This window comes from Oncorhynchus masou, chromosome 12, assembly GCF_036934945.1.
Source record: "Oncorhynchus masou masou isolate Uvic2021 chromosome 12, UVic_Omas_1.1, whole genome shotgun sequence".
Taxonomy (NCBI): Eukaryota; Metazoa; Chordata; class Actinopteri; order Salmoniformes; family Salmonidae; genus Oncorhynchus; species Oncorhynchus masou.
In genome coordinates, this window is record NC_088223.1 from 46,586,242 (window position 1) to 46,603,396 (window position 17,155).

The 17,155-nt window shown below is 41.7% G+C and overlaps 2 protein-coding genes across 3 annotated transcripts in view; both read right to left on the reverse strand.

Annotated features, from left to right (window-relative positions):
• Positions 1–322: 322 nt before the first annotated feature.
• On the reverse strand, positions 323–1,000 carry LOC135550195 (histone H2AX). The gene has a single exon (XM_064980786.1). The coding sequence runs from the start codon at positions 919–921 to the stop codon at positions 493–495; it is 429 nt and encodes a 142-aa protein (XP_064836858.1). The 5' UTR covers positions 922–1,000; the 3' UTR covers positions 323–492.
• An 11,597-nt stretch (positions 1,001–12,597) lies between these two features.
• Positions 12,598–17,155, reverse strand: part of c2cd2l (c2cd2 like) — a 42,987-nt gene continuing 38,429 nt past the window's right edge. For both annotated transcript variants that reach the window (XM_064980766.1, XM_064980765.1), the window contains exon 15: positions 12,598–17,095. In XM_064980766.1, coding sequence (XP_064836838.1) covers positions 16,854–17,095 — 242 coding nt within the window. In that variant the 3' untranslated portion in view covers positions 12,598–16,853. The remainder of the gene's footprint in view (positions 17,096–17,155) is intronic.

The window sequence follows — 17,155 nt, forward strand, 5'->3', positions numbered from 1 at the left end:
CATTGGGTAAACTACACATCGCCTTTGTTTCATCAGATTGTCTGGAGTCCACGCGAACCTGTCACATCGAGATGTAGAGACACAGTACACATAGTTATCTAGTTAATTTGTGGTCGGGACAAACTAGGCAAAGGTAATCGCCATGGCATGTCCTTTGAGAACTACGGTTGGTATATTGGTTAGCCAAGTTCCCCCAACAGTAGTGTAATGGCTATTGTTAGCATGCTCAACCCTGTCGCAAACACTTAAGGTTAGCTCTCTCAAACAAACATAGATTTCTCACTTGTTTAACTTTCGAATGGATACAAAACGTGACAAGATGTATCAAAAGAACATTTATTGCAACCTAAAGAATTTTAAGCGCGAAAAAAACAGCACATTTTCAACAAAGGAAAATAGGAATGGAAATTTAACAATTTTCAGAATGTGTGGGTGGCCCTTAAAAGGGCCTTTTGGTTGAAGAGTTCGGTGGAGGTTTATTTAAATCGCCAACTAATATTCTTGGGACTGTGAGGAAGCCTTCTTTCCCGCCTTCCCGCTTGGTGCAGCGGCCGCCCCTGTCTTCTTTGGTAGCAAAACAGCCTGGATGTTGGGCAACACACCTCCCTGGGCGATGGTTACACCGCCGAGTAGTTTGTTCAACTCCTCGTCGTTACGAACGGCCAGCTGTAGATGGCGGGGGATGATACGGGACTTCTTGTTGTCCCGAGCGGCATTGCCAGCCAACTCCAGGATCTCAGCCGTCAGGTACTCGAGGACAGCAGCCATGTACACGGGAGCACCAGCACCTACTCTATGAGCGTAGTTGCCCTTCCTCAGCAGACGATGGACACGACCTACGGGGAACTGAAGACCAGCGCGGGAGCTGCGGGACTTTGCCTTAGCGCGGGCCTTTCCTCCGGTTTTGCCTCTTCCAGACATGATGCAGATTCTCAAGACTCAGGTATAACAGAGATCCAACAGGCTGTGGTTCAAGGAAATAATGAACGCTAAAGGAACTACTGCGGAATATAAACACTGCAATTTAATCCCGCCTTCAAATCCTATTGGATATTGAAATAAGAAGGCGCATATAATTGGCTTTGAGAGGTAACTGCTTGAAAGAGATGAACCCTCATTGGCCTGAATTTTCTGTGCATATCAGAGTAGTTGAGGACCGTGTTTGATTGGTTTGTTGTGTTTATCGCTGTTGTCATTGGATCACTTTGCTCTCTCAAATTTGGGGGGAAATGTCACGCCAATCAAATACCCTCCCTCCCTATTTTAATTTTTGGTGGAAAGCCAGCAGTCTATGAAGACGAAACAATTATTTGTTACATGAATCAGCGTGTTTGTAGCAAGGTATATCACAGATGAATAGGGCAAAGTATATTTTGGTAAACAACGAATTGTTGGGGAGCGGGGGAAGAGCTACTGCTGCCAACGATAGAGAGAAATATTAATGGCGTCTTTTTGTAGGCAATGAATGGTTCGTTGGACAAAGCCTATGAGGAAAATGGATGGTGTTTTTGGATGAACGCCGTTCGGTCTATGGTTAACACAGGTTTAGGCATCTTATATGTTTTGTTATATGAGGTAATCTTCATCTAACCTCACTTTTTTGAATTTTGAAGAATTTAGAATATGTAATAATACAAACAAATCACAAATGCTTCATAATTTGTAAAGGTCATGTTAACTGACTGCCATTATATCATAGATCAAAATAAAGAATATTTCATAAGCACGGTGGGAAATTAAACTTTTTTTTTCAACAGCCAATGTGGTAAGTAACGTTAGATACAAAAAAAATCTAGCAGCCACTCAGATTTTTACCTTATCAAAATAATATTTTGCTCCATAATTACGCAAAGAAAATACATAAACAACGGTGAGCATGCTTTCTAATGTTTAAAAGATGAGATGTATTACTATTAATAGGGTATAATGTTTAATAACATTTTGTGACCTGCCTCAATGTGTTAAAATAAATAATTTAGATCTAATAATAAAAAGATAAACATCAAGAATCAATAAAGTGCATGCCCTTCCACAAAATGCTGAGTGATACAGCTTATTCATTATTATTATTATCAATGATGTTGCTCTTGCTGCGGGCGATTCCCTGATCCACCTCTAAGCAGACGACACCATTCTGTATACTTCTGGCCCTTCCTTGGACACTGTGCTATCTAACCTCCAAACCAGCTTCAATGCCATACAACACTCCTTCCGTGGCCTCCAACTGCTCTTAAACGCTAGTAAAACCAAATGCATGTTTTTCAACCGTTCGCTGCCTGCACTCGCACGCCTGACTAGCATCACCACCCTGGATGGTTCCGACCTAGAATATGTGGACATCTATAAGTACCTAGGTGTCTGGCTAGACTGCAAACTCTCCTTCCAGACTCATATCAAACATCTCCAATCGAAAATCAAATCTAGAGTCGGCTTTCTATTTCACAACACAGCCTCCTTCACTCACGCCGCAAAACTTACCCTTGTAAAACTGACTATCCTACCGATCCTCGACTTCAGCGATGCCATCTACAAAATAGCTTCCAATACTCTACTCAGCAAACTGGATGCAGTTTATCACAGTGCCATCCGTTTTGTTACTAAAGCACCTTATACCACCCACCACTGCGACCTGTATGCTCTAGTCGTCTGGCCCTCGCTACATGTTCGTTGCCAGACCCACTGGCTCCAGGTCATCTACAAGTCTATGCTAGGTAAAGCTCTGCCTTATCTCAGTTCACTGGTCACGATGGCAACACCCACCCATAGCACGCGCTCCAGCAGGTGAATCTCACTGATCATCCCTAAAGCCAAAACCTCATTTGGCCGCCTTTCCTTCCAGTTCTCTGCTGCCTGCGACTGGAACGAATTGCAAAAATCTTTGAAGTTGGAGACTTTTATCTCCCTCACCAACTTTACACATCTGCTATCTGAGCAGCTAACCGATCGCTACAGCTGTACATAGTCCATCGGTATATAGCCCACCCAATTTACCTACCTCATCCCCATACTGTTTTTATTTGATTTACTTTTCTGCTCTTTTGCACACCAGTATCTCTACCTGCACATGTTCATCTGATCATTTATCACTCCAGTGTAAATCTGCTAAATTGTAATTATTCACTCATATGGCCTATTTTTTGCCTACCTCCTCATGCCTTTTGCACACAATTATTCACTCATATGGCCTATGTATTGCCTACCTCCTCATGCCTTTTGCACACAATGTAATATAGATTATTTTTTCCCCCACTATGTTAATGACTTGTTCTCAACTAGCCTACCTGGTTAAATAAAGGTGAAATAAAATTAATACAAAAAATATATAGTTCAGGGGTCTATGATGATTTTTTTTATATATATATATAAGGATAGGGCCTACTTGATGTGCTCCTAATTAGAAAGGTAGAAGCACACAAATAAATCTAGGAGAACAATGACTAAAACTTAATGAATAAACATTTTGGGGAGTGATCCATAATCGAGCACAATCATTAGGTGAGCCAAAAACATTTCAGGTGGCCCGTGGTAACGACAGTTAATGAAATTGTAACTCCAGTTCTATGAGTGGCGGGGAGCCCCATAATGCAGCTCTGCTCGTGTTGGTTTACCCTGCTGCTGAGGCAGTGAGTACCCTGAGAAATGTATTATGCACACACCTGCAGCCAATGGGAATACAGGTGTCCCTATATATGGGGATTGCCTCCCCACAATCAGCCTCCTGAAAATGATCTTCAGCGAGACTGTGGATTGGCAAGGCCTTAAGGCCCATGGGACTCTGCTCCACATATAGAGCTGGAGTTACAACTTCAATAACCATCGTTCTATATCGTAGAGCTCCGCCTCTGCTCCTATTGGTTTAAGGCGGAGCGAAACGCTTCCTAAATGTACTCCCTGCCGAGCCCAACACTTCCCACGTAATGACAAGGTTGGGCCTAGCAATAGCTGTGACCGAGTTCAATGGCTGACTGGCCGTCAGGAGCACCGGGACATTTCCCGGTGGCTTGAGGGTCGTTTTGGCCTGCGGTGAATAGTCAACTTGTCCAGCGATAATATTGCAAGCAGGAATGAGTTGACGGAGAAGACACGCATCAAGCGTGGATGTGGAACTGGCACGTGAGCAGTTGACGCACCACTGGCAGTTCCTGGATGTGGAACTGGCACGTGAGCCCTGTATGGTTCTGATCACTGCATCAGATAACCCACAGCACTCTAACCTGTTCCTCTCAGGAACCAGACCATCAGACCACTCAGCCTCCTGCCTGAAACAACGTGTCCCATCGATGTGGAATGGGACGAGGCGGCGAAATCAGCATCTGAATCATCTCCGCAAACTATGGAGCCCCTGAGCGATCGGAAGCTATCAATATGATTGACAACCCGCCTGAACTCACCAGAGCTAGTAGCAGGAGAATGGAGGACAGTGGTGGAAATGTTTACAGGAGAACATATCTTACATTACTCATCTCATATGTATATACTGTATTCTATACCATCTATTGCATCTTGCCTATGCCGCTCGGTCATCGCTAATCCATATATTTATATGTACATATTCTTATTCAATCCCTGTACTTAGATTTGTGTGTATTAGGTAGTTGTTGTGGAATTTTTAGACTACTTGTTAGATATTACTGCAAGGTCGGAACTAGAAGCGCAAGCATTTCGCTACACTCACATTAACATCTGCTAACCATATGTATGTCACCAATAAAATTTGATTTGTCTAGCTGTATACACAGGTAGACAATCCTGTTGACTGGGCCAAGGTGCGCTCTTCTCAATTCACATGAACCCCAAATGTGTGAGATGAATCACCATCTGTGTTGTGTGTGCGACCGGCATCTCTGCTGACGGGGCATGCACCAGTAGGTCGTCCAGGTAATCCAAATCCCTTATCCCCTGGCAATGCAATGGTTCTATTGCCACCTCCACGCATTTGGAAAAGATGCGAGGTGCCAGGGCGTACCCAAACAGCATCCTTGTGTATTCGTATGCCATCCATTGAAAGGCAAAACGGATGCACCGGCACATGAATGTATGCGTCCTTCAGGTCTATGCAAAAGTCTTTCGCATGGACACATTCCAGCAGACATTTTGTCGTGAGAATTCCGAGCATTCATTTGGCTACGCTCTTGTCCAGTATCGGACTCATCCCCCCCCCCCCCCCAATCTTTTTTTGACACTGGGAAGTAGAGCGAATATAGCCCGCTGTTCCTTTGCTCTCAGGAAACCACTGTAACCGCATCCTTCGCCAAAAGTTCTGTGATCTCTGCAACGAGAGCGGCGACTTTTTGGTGCGATTTCATTACCGTCTACACGAACCCCGTAAATGGGGAGGGGTCCGGCGAAATTGGATGGTATAACCCTTCTCCAGCGTCCGGTCCAAAAATAATGGCAAAGCGGGAGAGTGCGAAGCTGTGGTGCATTCAGTAGGAAATGCCTGTAATCCCCTATAGCCCTTGCCGCCGCTGTCCGCCGACAATAAAGCGGCGGTGCAGCCCAAGGCGGGCCTCCCTTGAAAGGGAGAGGAAACAATAGCGCATTCTGTGAGAAACGGGGGCGATGACAGATTGGTTATACTTGTAACCTTGCTGTCCAAGCCCACCGTGATTGCAGCACGGGTCTGTACTGCACTGACAGAGGCGCTCGCTTGAGTCAGAGCGCCGTCCCCCAACAGGGATTGCGTCACCTGCCCAGAAACGGGCTGTGTATGCAGGCTGTTATGTGAAACCCGAGCCACCTTGCTCATAGGAGACTGTGGTGTGAGGTTTTTATGAAGTGTAGCGCGGGGGCTCATTAAAGGTGTCCGCCCTGCTACCTTGTCATTAGCCCTACTCAAACCAACCTTGTGTGAGTGCTAAACTACGCACCCGTGGTGGGCAGTCCTACAACCAGAGGGGTGTGTGTGTGTGTGTGTGTGTGTGTGAGTGAGAGAGAGAGTGATAGAGAGTAAGAATGAGAGAGGTTCTCTTGTGACAAAGTCATCTCTTTATGGAGCAAACAACACATAGGCTCCTCCATCCCAAGGATCGGACCCTTTAAAAAAAATAGCCTAAAATGACATACCCAAATCTTATTGTCTGTAGCCGAGGACATGAAACTAAGGATATGCATATTCTTGATACTGAGAGTACGTCCTCCTGAGGGATATCCTCCTGAAAAAAAAAAGGATCCGTGAGGCCACTCCTGGCATGCTGTGGTCCCAAACCCAAGAAACATAGGTCGCGTGAGTCCACAAACACCGCCATTGAAGAGCAGCGACACTGAGCTCTGATTGAGCTTTTGGGGGTGTTAATTTCCAACCCTGCTCCTAAACTTGTGTTAACTTCAGACTTTATTTTCGCTGTTTATTCCAAAACGTTATTCTTTCCCTATTTATTTTCCCCAAAGGGATGGCTGAATGAACCAGAGGTAATTTATTTCCCGATTTTAAGACTACAAACTGGCGAGCTCTATGCCTCGTTCAAAACAACTGGGAACTCGGAAATCTCTAACTTCAGTGTGTTCAAAATAACTGACTCTGATCACCAACATCATGATATGACCTCGTTTTTTTATTCAGAAAAATACAAGGTCGAATCATGACGTCAGTGATCTTCAGGTCGGAAAGTCAGAGCTCTAGAAAGAGGCCCGAGTTCCCGAGTTGGATGACCTTTCTTTGAAAACGATTTTTTCCAGTCGGAGCAAATTTCTTTCCTTAGTTCCCAGTTGTCTTGAACGCACTGAAGTCTGAGATTTCCAAGTTCCCAGTTGTTTTGAACATGGCACTAGTTGTCTTGAAAGCACCACAAACCCGCAAAGTAGGCTTAGTCTTGCTATCTTTTCAAACCTGCAGTAAACATGCACGAGAGAAAAAAAACATTTTGGCTTCTCATGCATTGAAAAATGCATCCTTTCATTGTGAAATGCAAAACTGACCTTCCTCAACAAAAACAGAAGAATTTAAAAAATGTATAGGCCTACAGAAGTATGAATGGGTAACACCCTTACGGGTATGATACAGTAGCACAGGATGCAGCACAGTGAAACACAGCTTCCCACTCATTTCAATGGAACAAATTATTATTTTCAATGACAGCCTAGGAACAGTGGGTTAACTGCCTGTTCAGGGGCAGAACAACAGATGTGTACCTTGTCAGCTCGGGGGTTTGAACTTGCAACCTTCCGGTAACTAGTCCAACACTCTAACCACTAGGCTACCCTAGCCATGACAAATTTGATGCTATGTGACCCAAGGCCGGAGACATTCTTCAGCAAAGGTGGCAGACAAAAATACTAGAATGGAAGCAAATGTAAGTGATTATAACATCATGATGAATCATGCAAAAAATGTACAGTTGACAGGAATATGTTAGTTAATGTAGAGACTAACAATTAGGCTTTTTTTATCATAAAGTTCATTTATGAAAATCGCAATTTAGTAAACTAGCTTACATTAACATTAGCCAGCTGGTTGGCTAGCTTTATGGGTGTTGCGACATGAGTATGACATTGTAATTCTGGTTGTTTCATGTTTTAGGGACTCCTGAAACAACCAGCAAACCAGGCTGTCATCTGTGAAACAGTGGATCTAAAGAATTTATCAAGCGAAAGCATTTACTGCAAATTGAATGTACAAGTTTGTAAGCTTTCCTTGCTGATATTTGCTATGCAATGCAGATAGATTAAATAATGTAGCTAGCTATGTTCTTGCTTATTGTGCAGTGGAAGATTTAAAAAAAATACCTGTATGCCTATGGATGTGTAGCTAGCTGTCTTGCCGACCTATGTTTAGACCCAAACGTTCGGTATACATATTAGTTCCTAGCCTAGCTATGAACCTCAGTCATCCAGTCTTTGTATGATGCTGTGTCTGCATGTATGTATTACAATTATACACTTCAACAGTGTTTACCACTTTGGTCCTGGGACATCAATGGTTACACATTCTAACTAATAGACTAGAAACAGGATTTTACTAGTTAATGGCTTTGTAATTCATATATACAGAAATATAATTTAAAAAAACAGTACACTACACTACACACTACACCATGCATCATGTAAATACTCTAAAACTAGTTCATCTCAATATCGAATGCTCTTCATCTGCATTGATCTGATAAACAGGATAGGCGTAGTACTTCATCAAATTAGACAATTTCAACCAGTAGAGAATGTGAAACTCCTTATTGAAAGTTCATTATTCAAGTGTTATGAATACATGCATTATGAATATTATAATTGTAATATTATAAATACATGGTCAGTCTGTACTTCTGTTGTGCATTATAAAATCTGGAAGAAAGAGGTGGCGAGAGAGGTGTAAAAGACAGACAGGGAAAGAGGTAAGAACATAGGAGCAGGGAAGGCAGCATATGATTAATGAATCACAGGGGTTGGCATCCTCTCACATCAAAACATATTCTGCAGACGAGAGAGATGGAGAGAGAGCGAGCATGTTTAAGCCTTGTTTTTTATTTTTTATTCTAACATTGTTAGTCATCATAATAATCAGGAGGGGAAATGCAAAACTGACCTTGGATCATTAATTCTGGGACTACTGCATCTATCTGTATTTCAATGTAAAGCATCTCTAACAATACTTCCTGTTGACCTGACCAAGTGACCTCTCATCTCTGATCATGCTGTGACCTCTATGTAGATAGTTCAGATGTGGGAGGGGTTCACCGACACAGCTGATAACCTAGAGGAGAGAGGGATGAAGTGAAGGAGAAAGACTTATTGAGAAAATAAGGTAGTTAAAGAGACAGTGTTCAACAGGAATCTGTGTGTGTAGCCTCACCTGGTGTCCACACCACACTAAGTGGCTGCAGAGTACTTTATGCTGAAAAACATGAACAGACACACAATGACAAATAATATAGTGTAGTTATAGAAATAATGAAGTGTCTTACTATTCTCCATGGTTGGCCCTCTTGCCTATTCTTTGAAGGTAGAAAAAGTTATACACACGAGCCTGCTTAGTGCACAACACAATCCATCAATCAGATTGATACATGAGTGTGTAGGTGTGGGTTATAGGGTGTCTAATTGTTCTACATTTTTTCAATATGGGTGATTTGAAATAACCTGTTTTGTTTTTGTACAGACCCTTACCTAAACAGCACCCTCATCTGAGAAGTAGAAATCAAAGGCAGAGAAACTGAGAATTGAATAACTGCAGTTGACATAGCTAAGTAAATGGAAGAAGACTCTTATTGCAATGTGAATGGCTTTTACAATAGCCTTTGGTTGTGCATAGTGTGGTCTTTGGTGTTGCCAGGGAACAGCACCCTCTTTGAAGAAGTAGGAGGTGAAGATCTCCTGCACACGGATTGCCTCTCTTGCTGCGTTGTCGGACCCCATCCTTGAAACATCCTGCAGAGCAGCAGACTTCTCCTCTGGCACACGACGGCGAGCTGCAGATCCCCTCCTGGATCTCGTGTCCATCTTCATGAAGTTATGCAGGACACGGGTAGTCTTCATACCTACCTTCACACCTGAATTTCTCCAGGAGGCAGTCCCAGATAGCCCTGGTCACCCAACGTTGCAGTGCCCTACACAGTAACTGTATGCAATCGTGTTGAAGGAATCTCCAGTTACAAGGTATCTAGGAATATGGAAGACAATGTAATTATTTGACTTTTACATCACCAGGTCATTGTGGAATACTAAAGTATAATATCCCTGATAACAAATCATGATAACATTGGATTGATAGATGCATGGGCACACATATGTGCATATGATAATAACAGGATCCTATCAAGGATAGCATCACAAATTAATACATAAATACCACTTGAAGCTGGATGATAAGTTGATCATTTGAATCAGCTGTGCAGTGCTTATGCAAAAACAAAAATGTGTACCCCTTTGAGTCCCCAGGACCAGGACTGAGAACCACTGCTCTTCATTGGGACTTCTTCATATGTAGACAGGCTTTCATATCTGAGGACAGAAAACCTCACAAGAAACAGACTTCATTATAGCCAAATTAAACCGCACTGAATATTATGTTACTATTATCTCTGTCCTCACTTTTAGGGACAGGAACTACACAAAAGTAACATTACCTGCCCTATCCAGAATATCCTACTCTCTCCCTTTGACAGTTGGGGTTGCTATCCTTTCACCCTCCTCCATGGCTGTTAGCTAGCTACCTACAAATGCATTTGGAGTTTGTTTTTTTATAGTGATAAATACATCAAGATAGCTAGCTAATATGAAGTTATGTAGCGGGTGATATTTAATTCACTTAGCTAGCTATCTATACAGTATGTGAAGTTGGCTAGATAGCTAACGTAAACTCACTTACTTTTTTACATCGCCTTGGTCTGTACAATTGACCTTTTTAGCGCCTCAAAAAACGTAATACTTCCAGATCAACTGTAATGTCAATTCCATTGTAAAGCACAATTTCTCCCCTTTCCAACAGAATCAATTAAATGACCCCCACGCTGCCCATTTCTGCATGATTCAAGAAAACAATGCGTGATAGTGAGAAGGAGAGATGTCGTGTGGGAAAATTGCTTTTTTTCACTCGATCTGTCCAACTTATCTTCTTATCGCCTCTAAAATGTAAGTAAAACACTATAAAGAGTTTATATTATTTGAAGGTTTGTGTCGAATTTGAATCAGGTTTTTAGGGTGGTGCTAAAGTGATCTTAGAAGTAAACAGTGGCTTTGAGAATGATGATCGCATGCAATGATGAAACAAAAAATGACTAGGTATCCCCCCGTCACTGTCCATTTCTTGTTTTTAAAGGATGAGAGAAGTGTTACACCTGGTGGAGAGAGATTGTAAGACAGAAATAGTTGCTTTATGCGTGCTGTACGTAAAGACATGACACGTCACGAAGTAATGGAGGGTCCGTTTTTTCAACCTTTCTCCAATAATATAGAGCCATTACCATGTCGATCAACACTTGAATAGAAACGTAGTTCACACCACCGATTTTGAAGTCAACACAGTCGTTACAGTCCCATTAGTTTTCTTTTTGTAGCCTCATGTGAATGTTACGGTTGCGCACATTTGTACGGAATGGGGTGAGTTTAGGTTAGCTAGCCAACCAGCTAGCCTGCACTGTAGCTAATAATACCTCTTTTTTTTTTTTTTTCGAAAAGTATTTACTTACTTGAATAGGTTCTCCCAGCCATGTGGACAATTGGAAACAGGGCAGGAAAGTGTTCATCACCATAGTGTTTTAGAGGATTTTACTATTGAACTATGTACCCATTTAATAACCAGACCTTCATACATACTTGCTATGCTGAATTCATGCTGCCAGCAAGCGAGTCACAATGGGCGGCCTAAACGGCACGTGGCAATTTACCGCAATCTAGTGTACATTCACCGTTTACAGGTTGGGTTAACAATTCAAGCAAAGTAGTTTTGTCTTTTCATTGCTTGTGAGTCATATATTTGCTGCCACCTAGGGGCTACTCCTGAGGTAGCTGGGTATATAGGGTAGGTCAGATCTGGTTGTGAAAAATAAAATGCATTATTTATTTTCCATAAAAAAAGATTATGTCTGCACAGCAATGTTGTTAGTTTGGAACCTGTTTTGAACATAATCTGCTCCCCCCGCCTGCAAAAAAAGTATCCCTCAAAGAAAAGAAAAAATGTAATGTGTCCCTTGATTAGATGGTTAAATGGGCTAGGTATGGGCCATCGCCTGCCTCCATCACTTATGGAAATTGTAGTCTCTCTGTAGACATTCACAGGAGACGGCATCACAGGAGGTTGGTGACACCTTAATTGTGGATGACTGGCTTATGGTAATGGCTGGAGCAGCATCAGTGGAATGGTATCAAATATATCTAACACATGGTTTCCAAATGTTTGATGCCATTCCATTTGCTTTGTTCCGGTCATTATTAGGAGCTGTCCTCCCCTAAGCAGCCTCCACTGGTCGGCATGTTCACTGGGCAATCTCCACCGTCTCTGTCATTCTACCCCCAAGCGAAAGGGAAACTTTGGGGCTCCTTTCTCAGTCACACATTTAGCCTAGTGTGGTAGTGGTACACATGTCTATGAGATTATTAACAAGGCATCAGTCCTGTATTAGACAAAAATAGTATTCTAAGATGTGGTTTATGAGATATTTTAGTAATAACTCTTAAGACTAAAATAGGAACAATAGGAATAATTGACTTATCTGAAGGTATGAATTATTTTGAGAATCAATTGAGAGTTCTTTACCAGAATAACAAGACAAACACAATGTATTTATACAATCAACATTTAATAACACTAATCTAAATATTTACAAACATAATGAGAATGATCATGAAAAGTTAGGAAATAGAATGAAAGACAAGAATTGAAGAGCTTGAGATCCTGAACATGCTTATTCCTCCTTTGGGTCCAGAGTTAAGAGAATGAGAGAAAGGAGAGCATTACTTTTCTAGTCCTGCCAGGTGACATGGTATCACACCTAGGCGTCTAGAGCCATTATTACGACCCATTGTCTTGGAGGTAGAGAAAGTATTTTGGGGAGGAAACCTAAAGTTGGTCAATTCAACATAATGTTCAGTATTGTTCAACATACAGTATGACATTCAAACAACACATCCCTACACTAGAGATGTGACAAATGATGAGTATCAGTGTTTTAAAAAATACATTTATTTCAAATAAATTAAACATTTAAAATGATTACATCATACTTTATATGTTTCAAATAGAAAGGATCTAGCTCGCCCCTTCTTGCTGGTTCTGCCCACTGACGAATTTGTTCCCATTGGAAACGACAGGCTGTGGTCTAGTTTGGGTTAGTTAAACTTTTTTTGTTTGTTATGGGTCCTTAATAATGCACATTTGTTCATTGTAAGGAGAGGGACCTATGTACTGAATTTATGACGCTACATCACACAGGCAGAGGGGCGTGAGCTTTCAAAGTTTCCATTTTAAATTGTTTATTATTAGTGCCAAGTGTGCAATTGGCATGGCATGAGACGGTGTGGCCCATGGCCCTTTACCACCCTACAATGTTGCACCAGCGTGGCTTACCGTTTCACAGGAATTTGAGTTTTCCACCAAATTGCTTGAACCCCTAAAAAAAACATATAGCTCCTTCAGAAAGTATTCACATCCCCTTTTCCAAATTTTGTTGTGTTACAGCCTCAATTTAAAATGAATTATATTGAGGTTATCTGCCACTGATCTACACACAATACCGTACAATGTCAATGTGGAATTTAGTTTTCAGCTTTAGATTTATTTTGTAAAAAAATTCTAAAAATGGAGTCAGTATGTATTCAACCCCTTTGTTATGGCAAACCTAAATACGTTCAGGAGTAAAAATTTACCTTCGACTACTGCGCCATTCGGTTGGCTGTGTAAGGCACTGCATCGCAGTGCTAGCTGTGCCACTAAAGATCCTGATTCGTGTCCAGGCTCTGTCGCATCCGGCCGCGACCGGAGACCCATGGGGCTGCGCACAATTGTCCCAGTATCGTCCGGATTAGAGGAGGGTTTGGCCGGCAGGGATGTTCTTGTTGCATCACACAATAGCGACTCCTGTGGCGGGCTGGGCACAATCCATGCTGACACTGTCGCCAGGTGTACGGTGTTTCCGTCGACACTTTGGTGCGGATGCCTTTTGGATTAAGCGGGCATTGTGTCAAGAAGCAGTGCGGCTTGGCTGGGTTGTGTTTCGGAGGACGCACGGCTCTCGACCTTCGCCTCTCGAGTCCATATGGGAGTTGCAGCGATGGGACAAGACTAACTACCAATTAGATACCACGAAATTGGGGAGAAAAAGGGGTAATAAATTAAATTAACCCCACACATACAGATAATTGTAAGGTCCCTCAGTGCATCGCATGAAGGGTACCTATTGGTAGATGGGTAAAAAAAAATTGTTTAAAGCAGACACTGAATATCCCTTTAAGCATGGCAAAGTTAATAATTACACTTTGGATGGTGTATCAATACATCCAGGCATCCTTACTAATTCAGTTGCTGGAGAGGAAAGAAACCTCTCAGGGATTTCACCATGAGGCCAATAGTGATTTTAACTGTTACAGGCCTCCCGAGTGGTGCATCACAGTGCTAGAGACATCACTACAGACCCGGGTTCAAATCCGGGCTGTATCACAACCGGCCCGTGATTGGGAGTCCCATAGGACAGCGCACAATTGTCCTAGCGTCGTCCGGGATAGGGGAGGGTTTGGGCTTTACAAGTCGGCCATCATTGTAAATAAGAATTTGTTCTTAACGGACTTGCCTAGTTAAATAAAGGTTAAATAAATCAAATCAAATAAATAGAGTTTAATGGCTGTGATAGGAGAAAACTGAGGATGGATCAATAGTGTTGTAGTTACTCCACAATACTAACCCAAATGACAGAGTGAAAAGAAGGAAGTCTGTACAGAATACAAATATTCCAAAACATGCATCCTTGTTTGCAGGTGCTAAAATAATATTTCCCAAAAAGTTGGCAAAGAAATTAACTTTTTGTCCTAAATTCAAAGCATTATGTTTGGGGCAAATCCAACAAAACAGATCACTAAGTACCACTCTTCATATTTTCAAGCATGGTGGGGGCTGCATCATGTTATGAATATGCTCATCATCTGCAAGGACTAGGGATTTTATTTTTTCAATAAAAAGAAACAGAATAGAGCTAAGCGCAGGGAAAATCATTGAGGGAAACCTGGTTCATTCTGCTTTCCAACAGACACTGGGAAACAAATTCACATTTCAGCAGGACAATAACCTAAGACACAAGGCCAAATATACACAGGAGTTGCTTACCAAGACGACATTGAATGTTCCTAATTACAGTTTTGACTTAAAACGGCTTGAAAATCTATGGCAACACTTGAAAATGGCTATCTAGCAATGATCAACAACCAACTTCACAGAGCTTGAAGAGTTAAAAAAAAAAAAAAATATTGTACAATCCAGATATGCAAAGCTCCTAAGAGACTTAACCCAAAAGACTCACAGCTGTAAATAGATACCAAAGGTGATTCTAACATGTATTGACTCAGGGGGTTGAACACTTGTCGAATCAAGATATATTAGTGTTTGATTTTTTATTAAGCTTTGAACAATTTAGATCCCCCCCCCCCGCACTTAAATCAATTTGAATCCCAATGTGCAGGGGTGTGAATACTTTCTGAAGGCACTGTGTGCTGTTATACATTGTCTTCAGACAAGCTGTAACATCAAGTAGTAATGTTTATGGGTTTCAACCAACAAAAAAGTTATGTTGACAATTTCATAAAGAAAACTTAATTATGTGTGTGACTTTACTTAATTATGTGTGTGACTTTACTTGGCAAACAGTACTATGTGATGATGATTATGGGAGTCTGTCTTAAAGAGTAGAGGTGGGGCAGGAGTAACAATATTTCCTTGTCTATTACTACTGAACCACATTCCCTTACTATAACATCAAATATACTTTAGGGATACACAATACAAATTCTGAGAGGATGGCAAAATAATTGTCTTACAAAACGCATATGCCAATACTGTACAAGATAACTACCTTTATGTACATCTTTACACTACCCTATGTGCTGTGCGTGACAACGCATGTCCTGGAGGACTGTGACATCTTATAAGCTCAACTTGAATTAAGGAGCAACAATCTTGTATTACAGGGGAGAAAGTCATAATAACCATCTGACCATCTTTTTTTATTACCTCAACCATGATAATTCCCTGATATTAATATTAAGAGGACTCAATCTGTATATCATTTACCATTCAACTATTAAAGATATTTATGGCATATCCTCCATCAATAATTCTGACCCAGAGAATGTGTAACGTTAGTACTCAGGCGATTGAGGTATTTCAACTTGCCTAGTAGATACAAATTAAAAAGGGTCTGAGCTGATCATTTAAAACAGTTTGCTTTTTTTATAACAGTTTGCCTTGAAGATTTCCCTTTCTAAAAAAACAAAATACGAAACACAGACATAAGTATGCCTGCATTTGGTTTTTGTACAACATACAATTATGAACAACATTGTTAAAACATAATGTATAAGCCACTATGAATGTCAACATTACCACCAGCTTAAGACCTATGCGAGGGGTTGATATTTGTTCTTCAACTAAGTTTGTTATTTAAGATTACATTTACAACTAAGCAGGAAAGAAAGATAAAGTCATGTCTCTACTGGGCCTACATAATGCAAACCACCAAACGTGACCCAATATTTTTTTGGGAAACAGAAGGATAATCATGTGAATCAGAGAGCAAACAATACAAATACCAATAAAATTAACACCAGAAGAAGCTGTCAAGTGCTGTAAACAATCCGATAAAGTGCAACCAAGAAAATCATATTTTTAAATAAATTGATTTGGAAGAGGCCACACTCACTCTACCTACTGCTCCTTTAGTGTTGAATTGCAACATCTTCAAGTTTATTCCTACTTTCGTTATCCCCCTTTACCCCCTGTAAATCCACCAGAGCAGCAGAGGCTCCTTCTGAAAAGAAATGGCTTTGATAATAAGCAAACAGTCCCTGGATCCATCGATCTGTCCCTGACGTGTGCGTTTCTCATCCAGAGGAAAAGGAGTCCTATCAGAGGTAAGAGATGCAGGATAGGTAACCACCAACCTGGGGTGTACGTGTTCTGCCTGCAAAAACTAGATAAAAGTGGCAAATTTGGGTTCCTCATCTGATGGTGAAAACAGAGGAAGAAATGGTGGGACAGGATGACCAAACTAAGCATCCTCCAACCATTTCAAGCAGTCCTACGATCCTACCCAACCCAATACCATTGACCCAGAAAAGCCAGGGCGATTTCTGGGTCCACGGCAACAGTAGCCTACTTCTAGGTCTCAGGAAGGCGGTAGCAATGCCATTAGCCATCCGCTACACCATTCAGTTGTGTATCAGTTGTCTGCTGTGCTCGGCCCTCCATTGGTGGCACTGGCTTTGTCCTTCGACTTCGACTTGAAGGAGAAGCGCTTGATGAGTCGTCGGGAGAAGCTGCCGGACTTCTTACGCACAATGGTGCCAGAGGCAGAGACACTGGCCAGGTTGGAGAGGTCCTCGTGGGATTGGCTGAAGGTTGGGTCCTTCTTTCGGTGTCTTGTACGGAATAGTAGCTTGGTTCCGCTGCGGAGGAAGCCGACTAGAAGAGCGTAATAGAGACAGGAGTTACATCATGGTGTATTATGGTGATTTGGAAAAA

What these genes read in the sequence shown, in the direction of transcription:
- LOC135550195 (XM_064980786.1), bottom strand. Translation starts at nt 921, where the DNA reads ATGTCTGGAAGAGGCAAAACCGGAGGAAAGGCCCGCGCTAAGGCAAAG.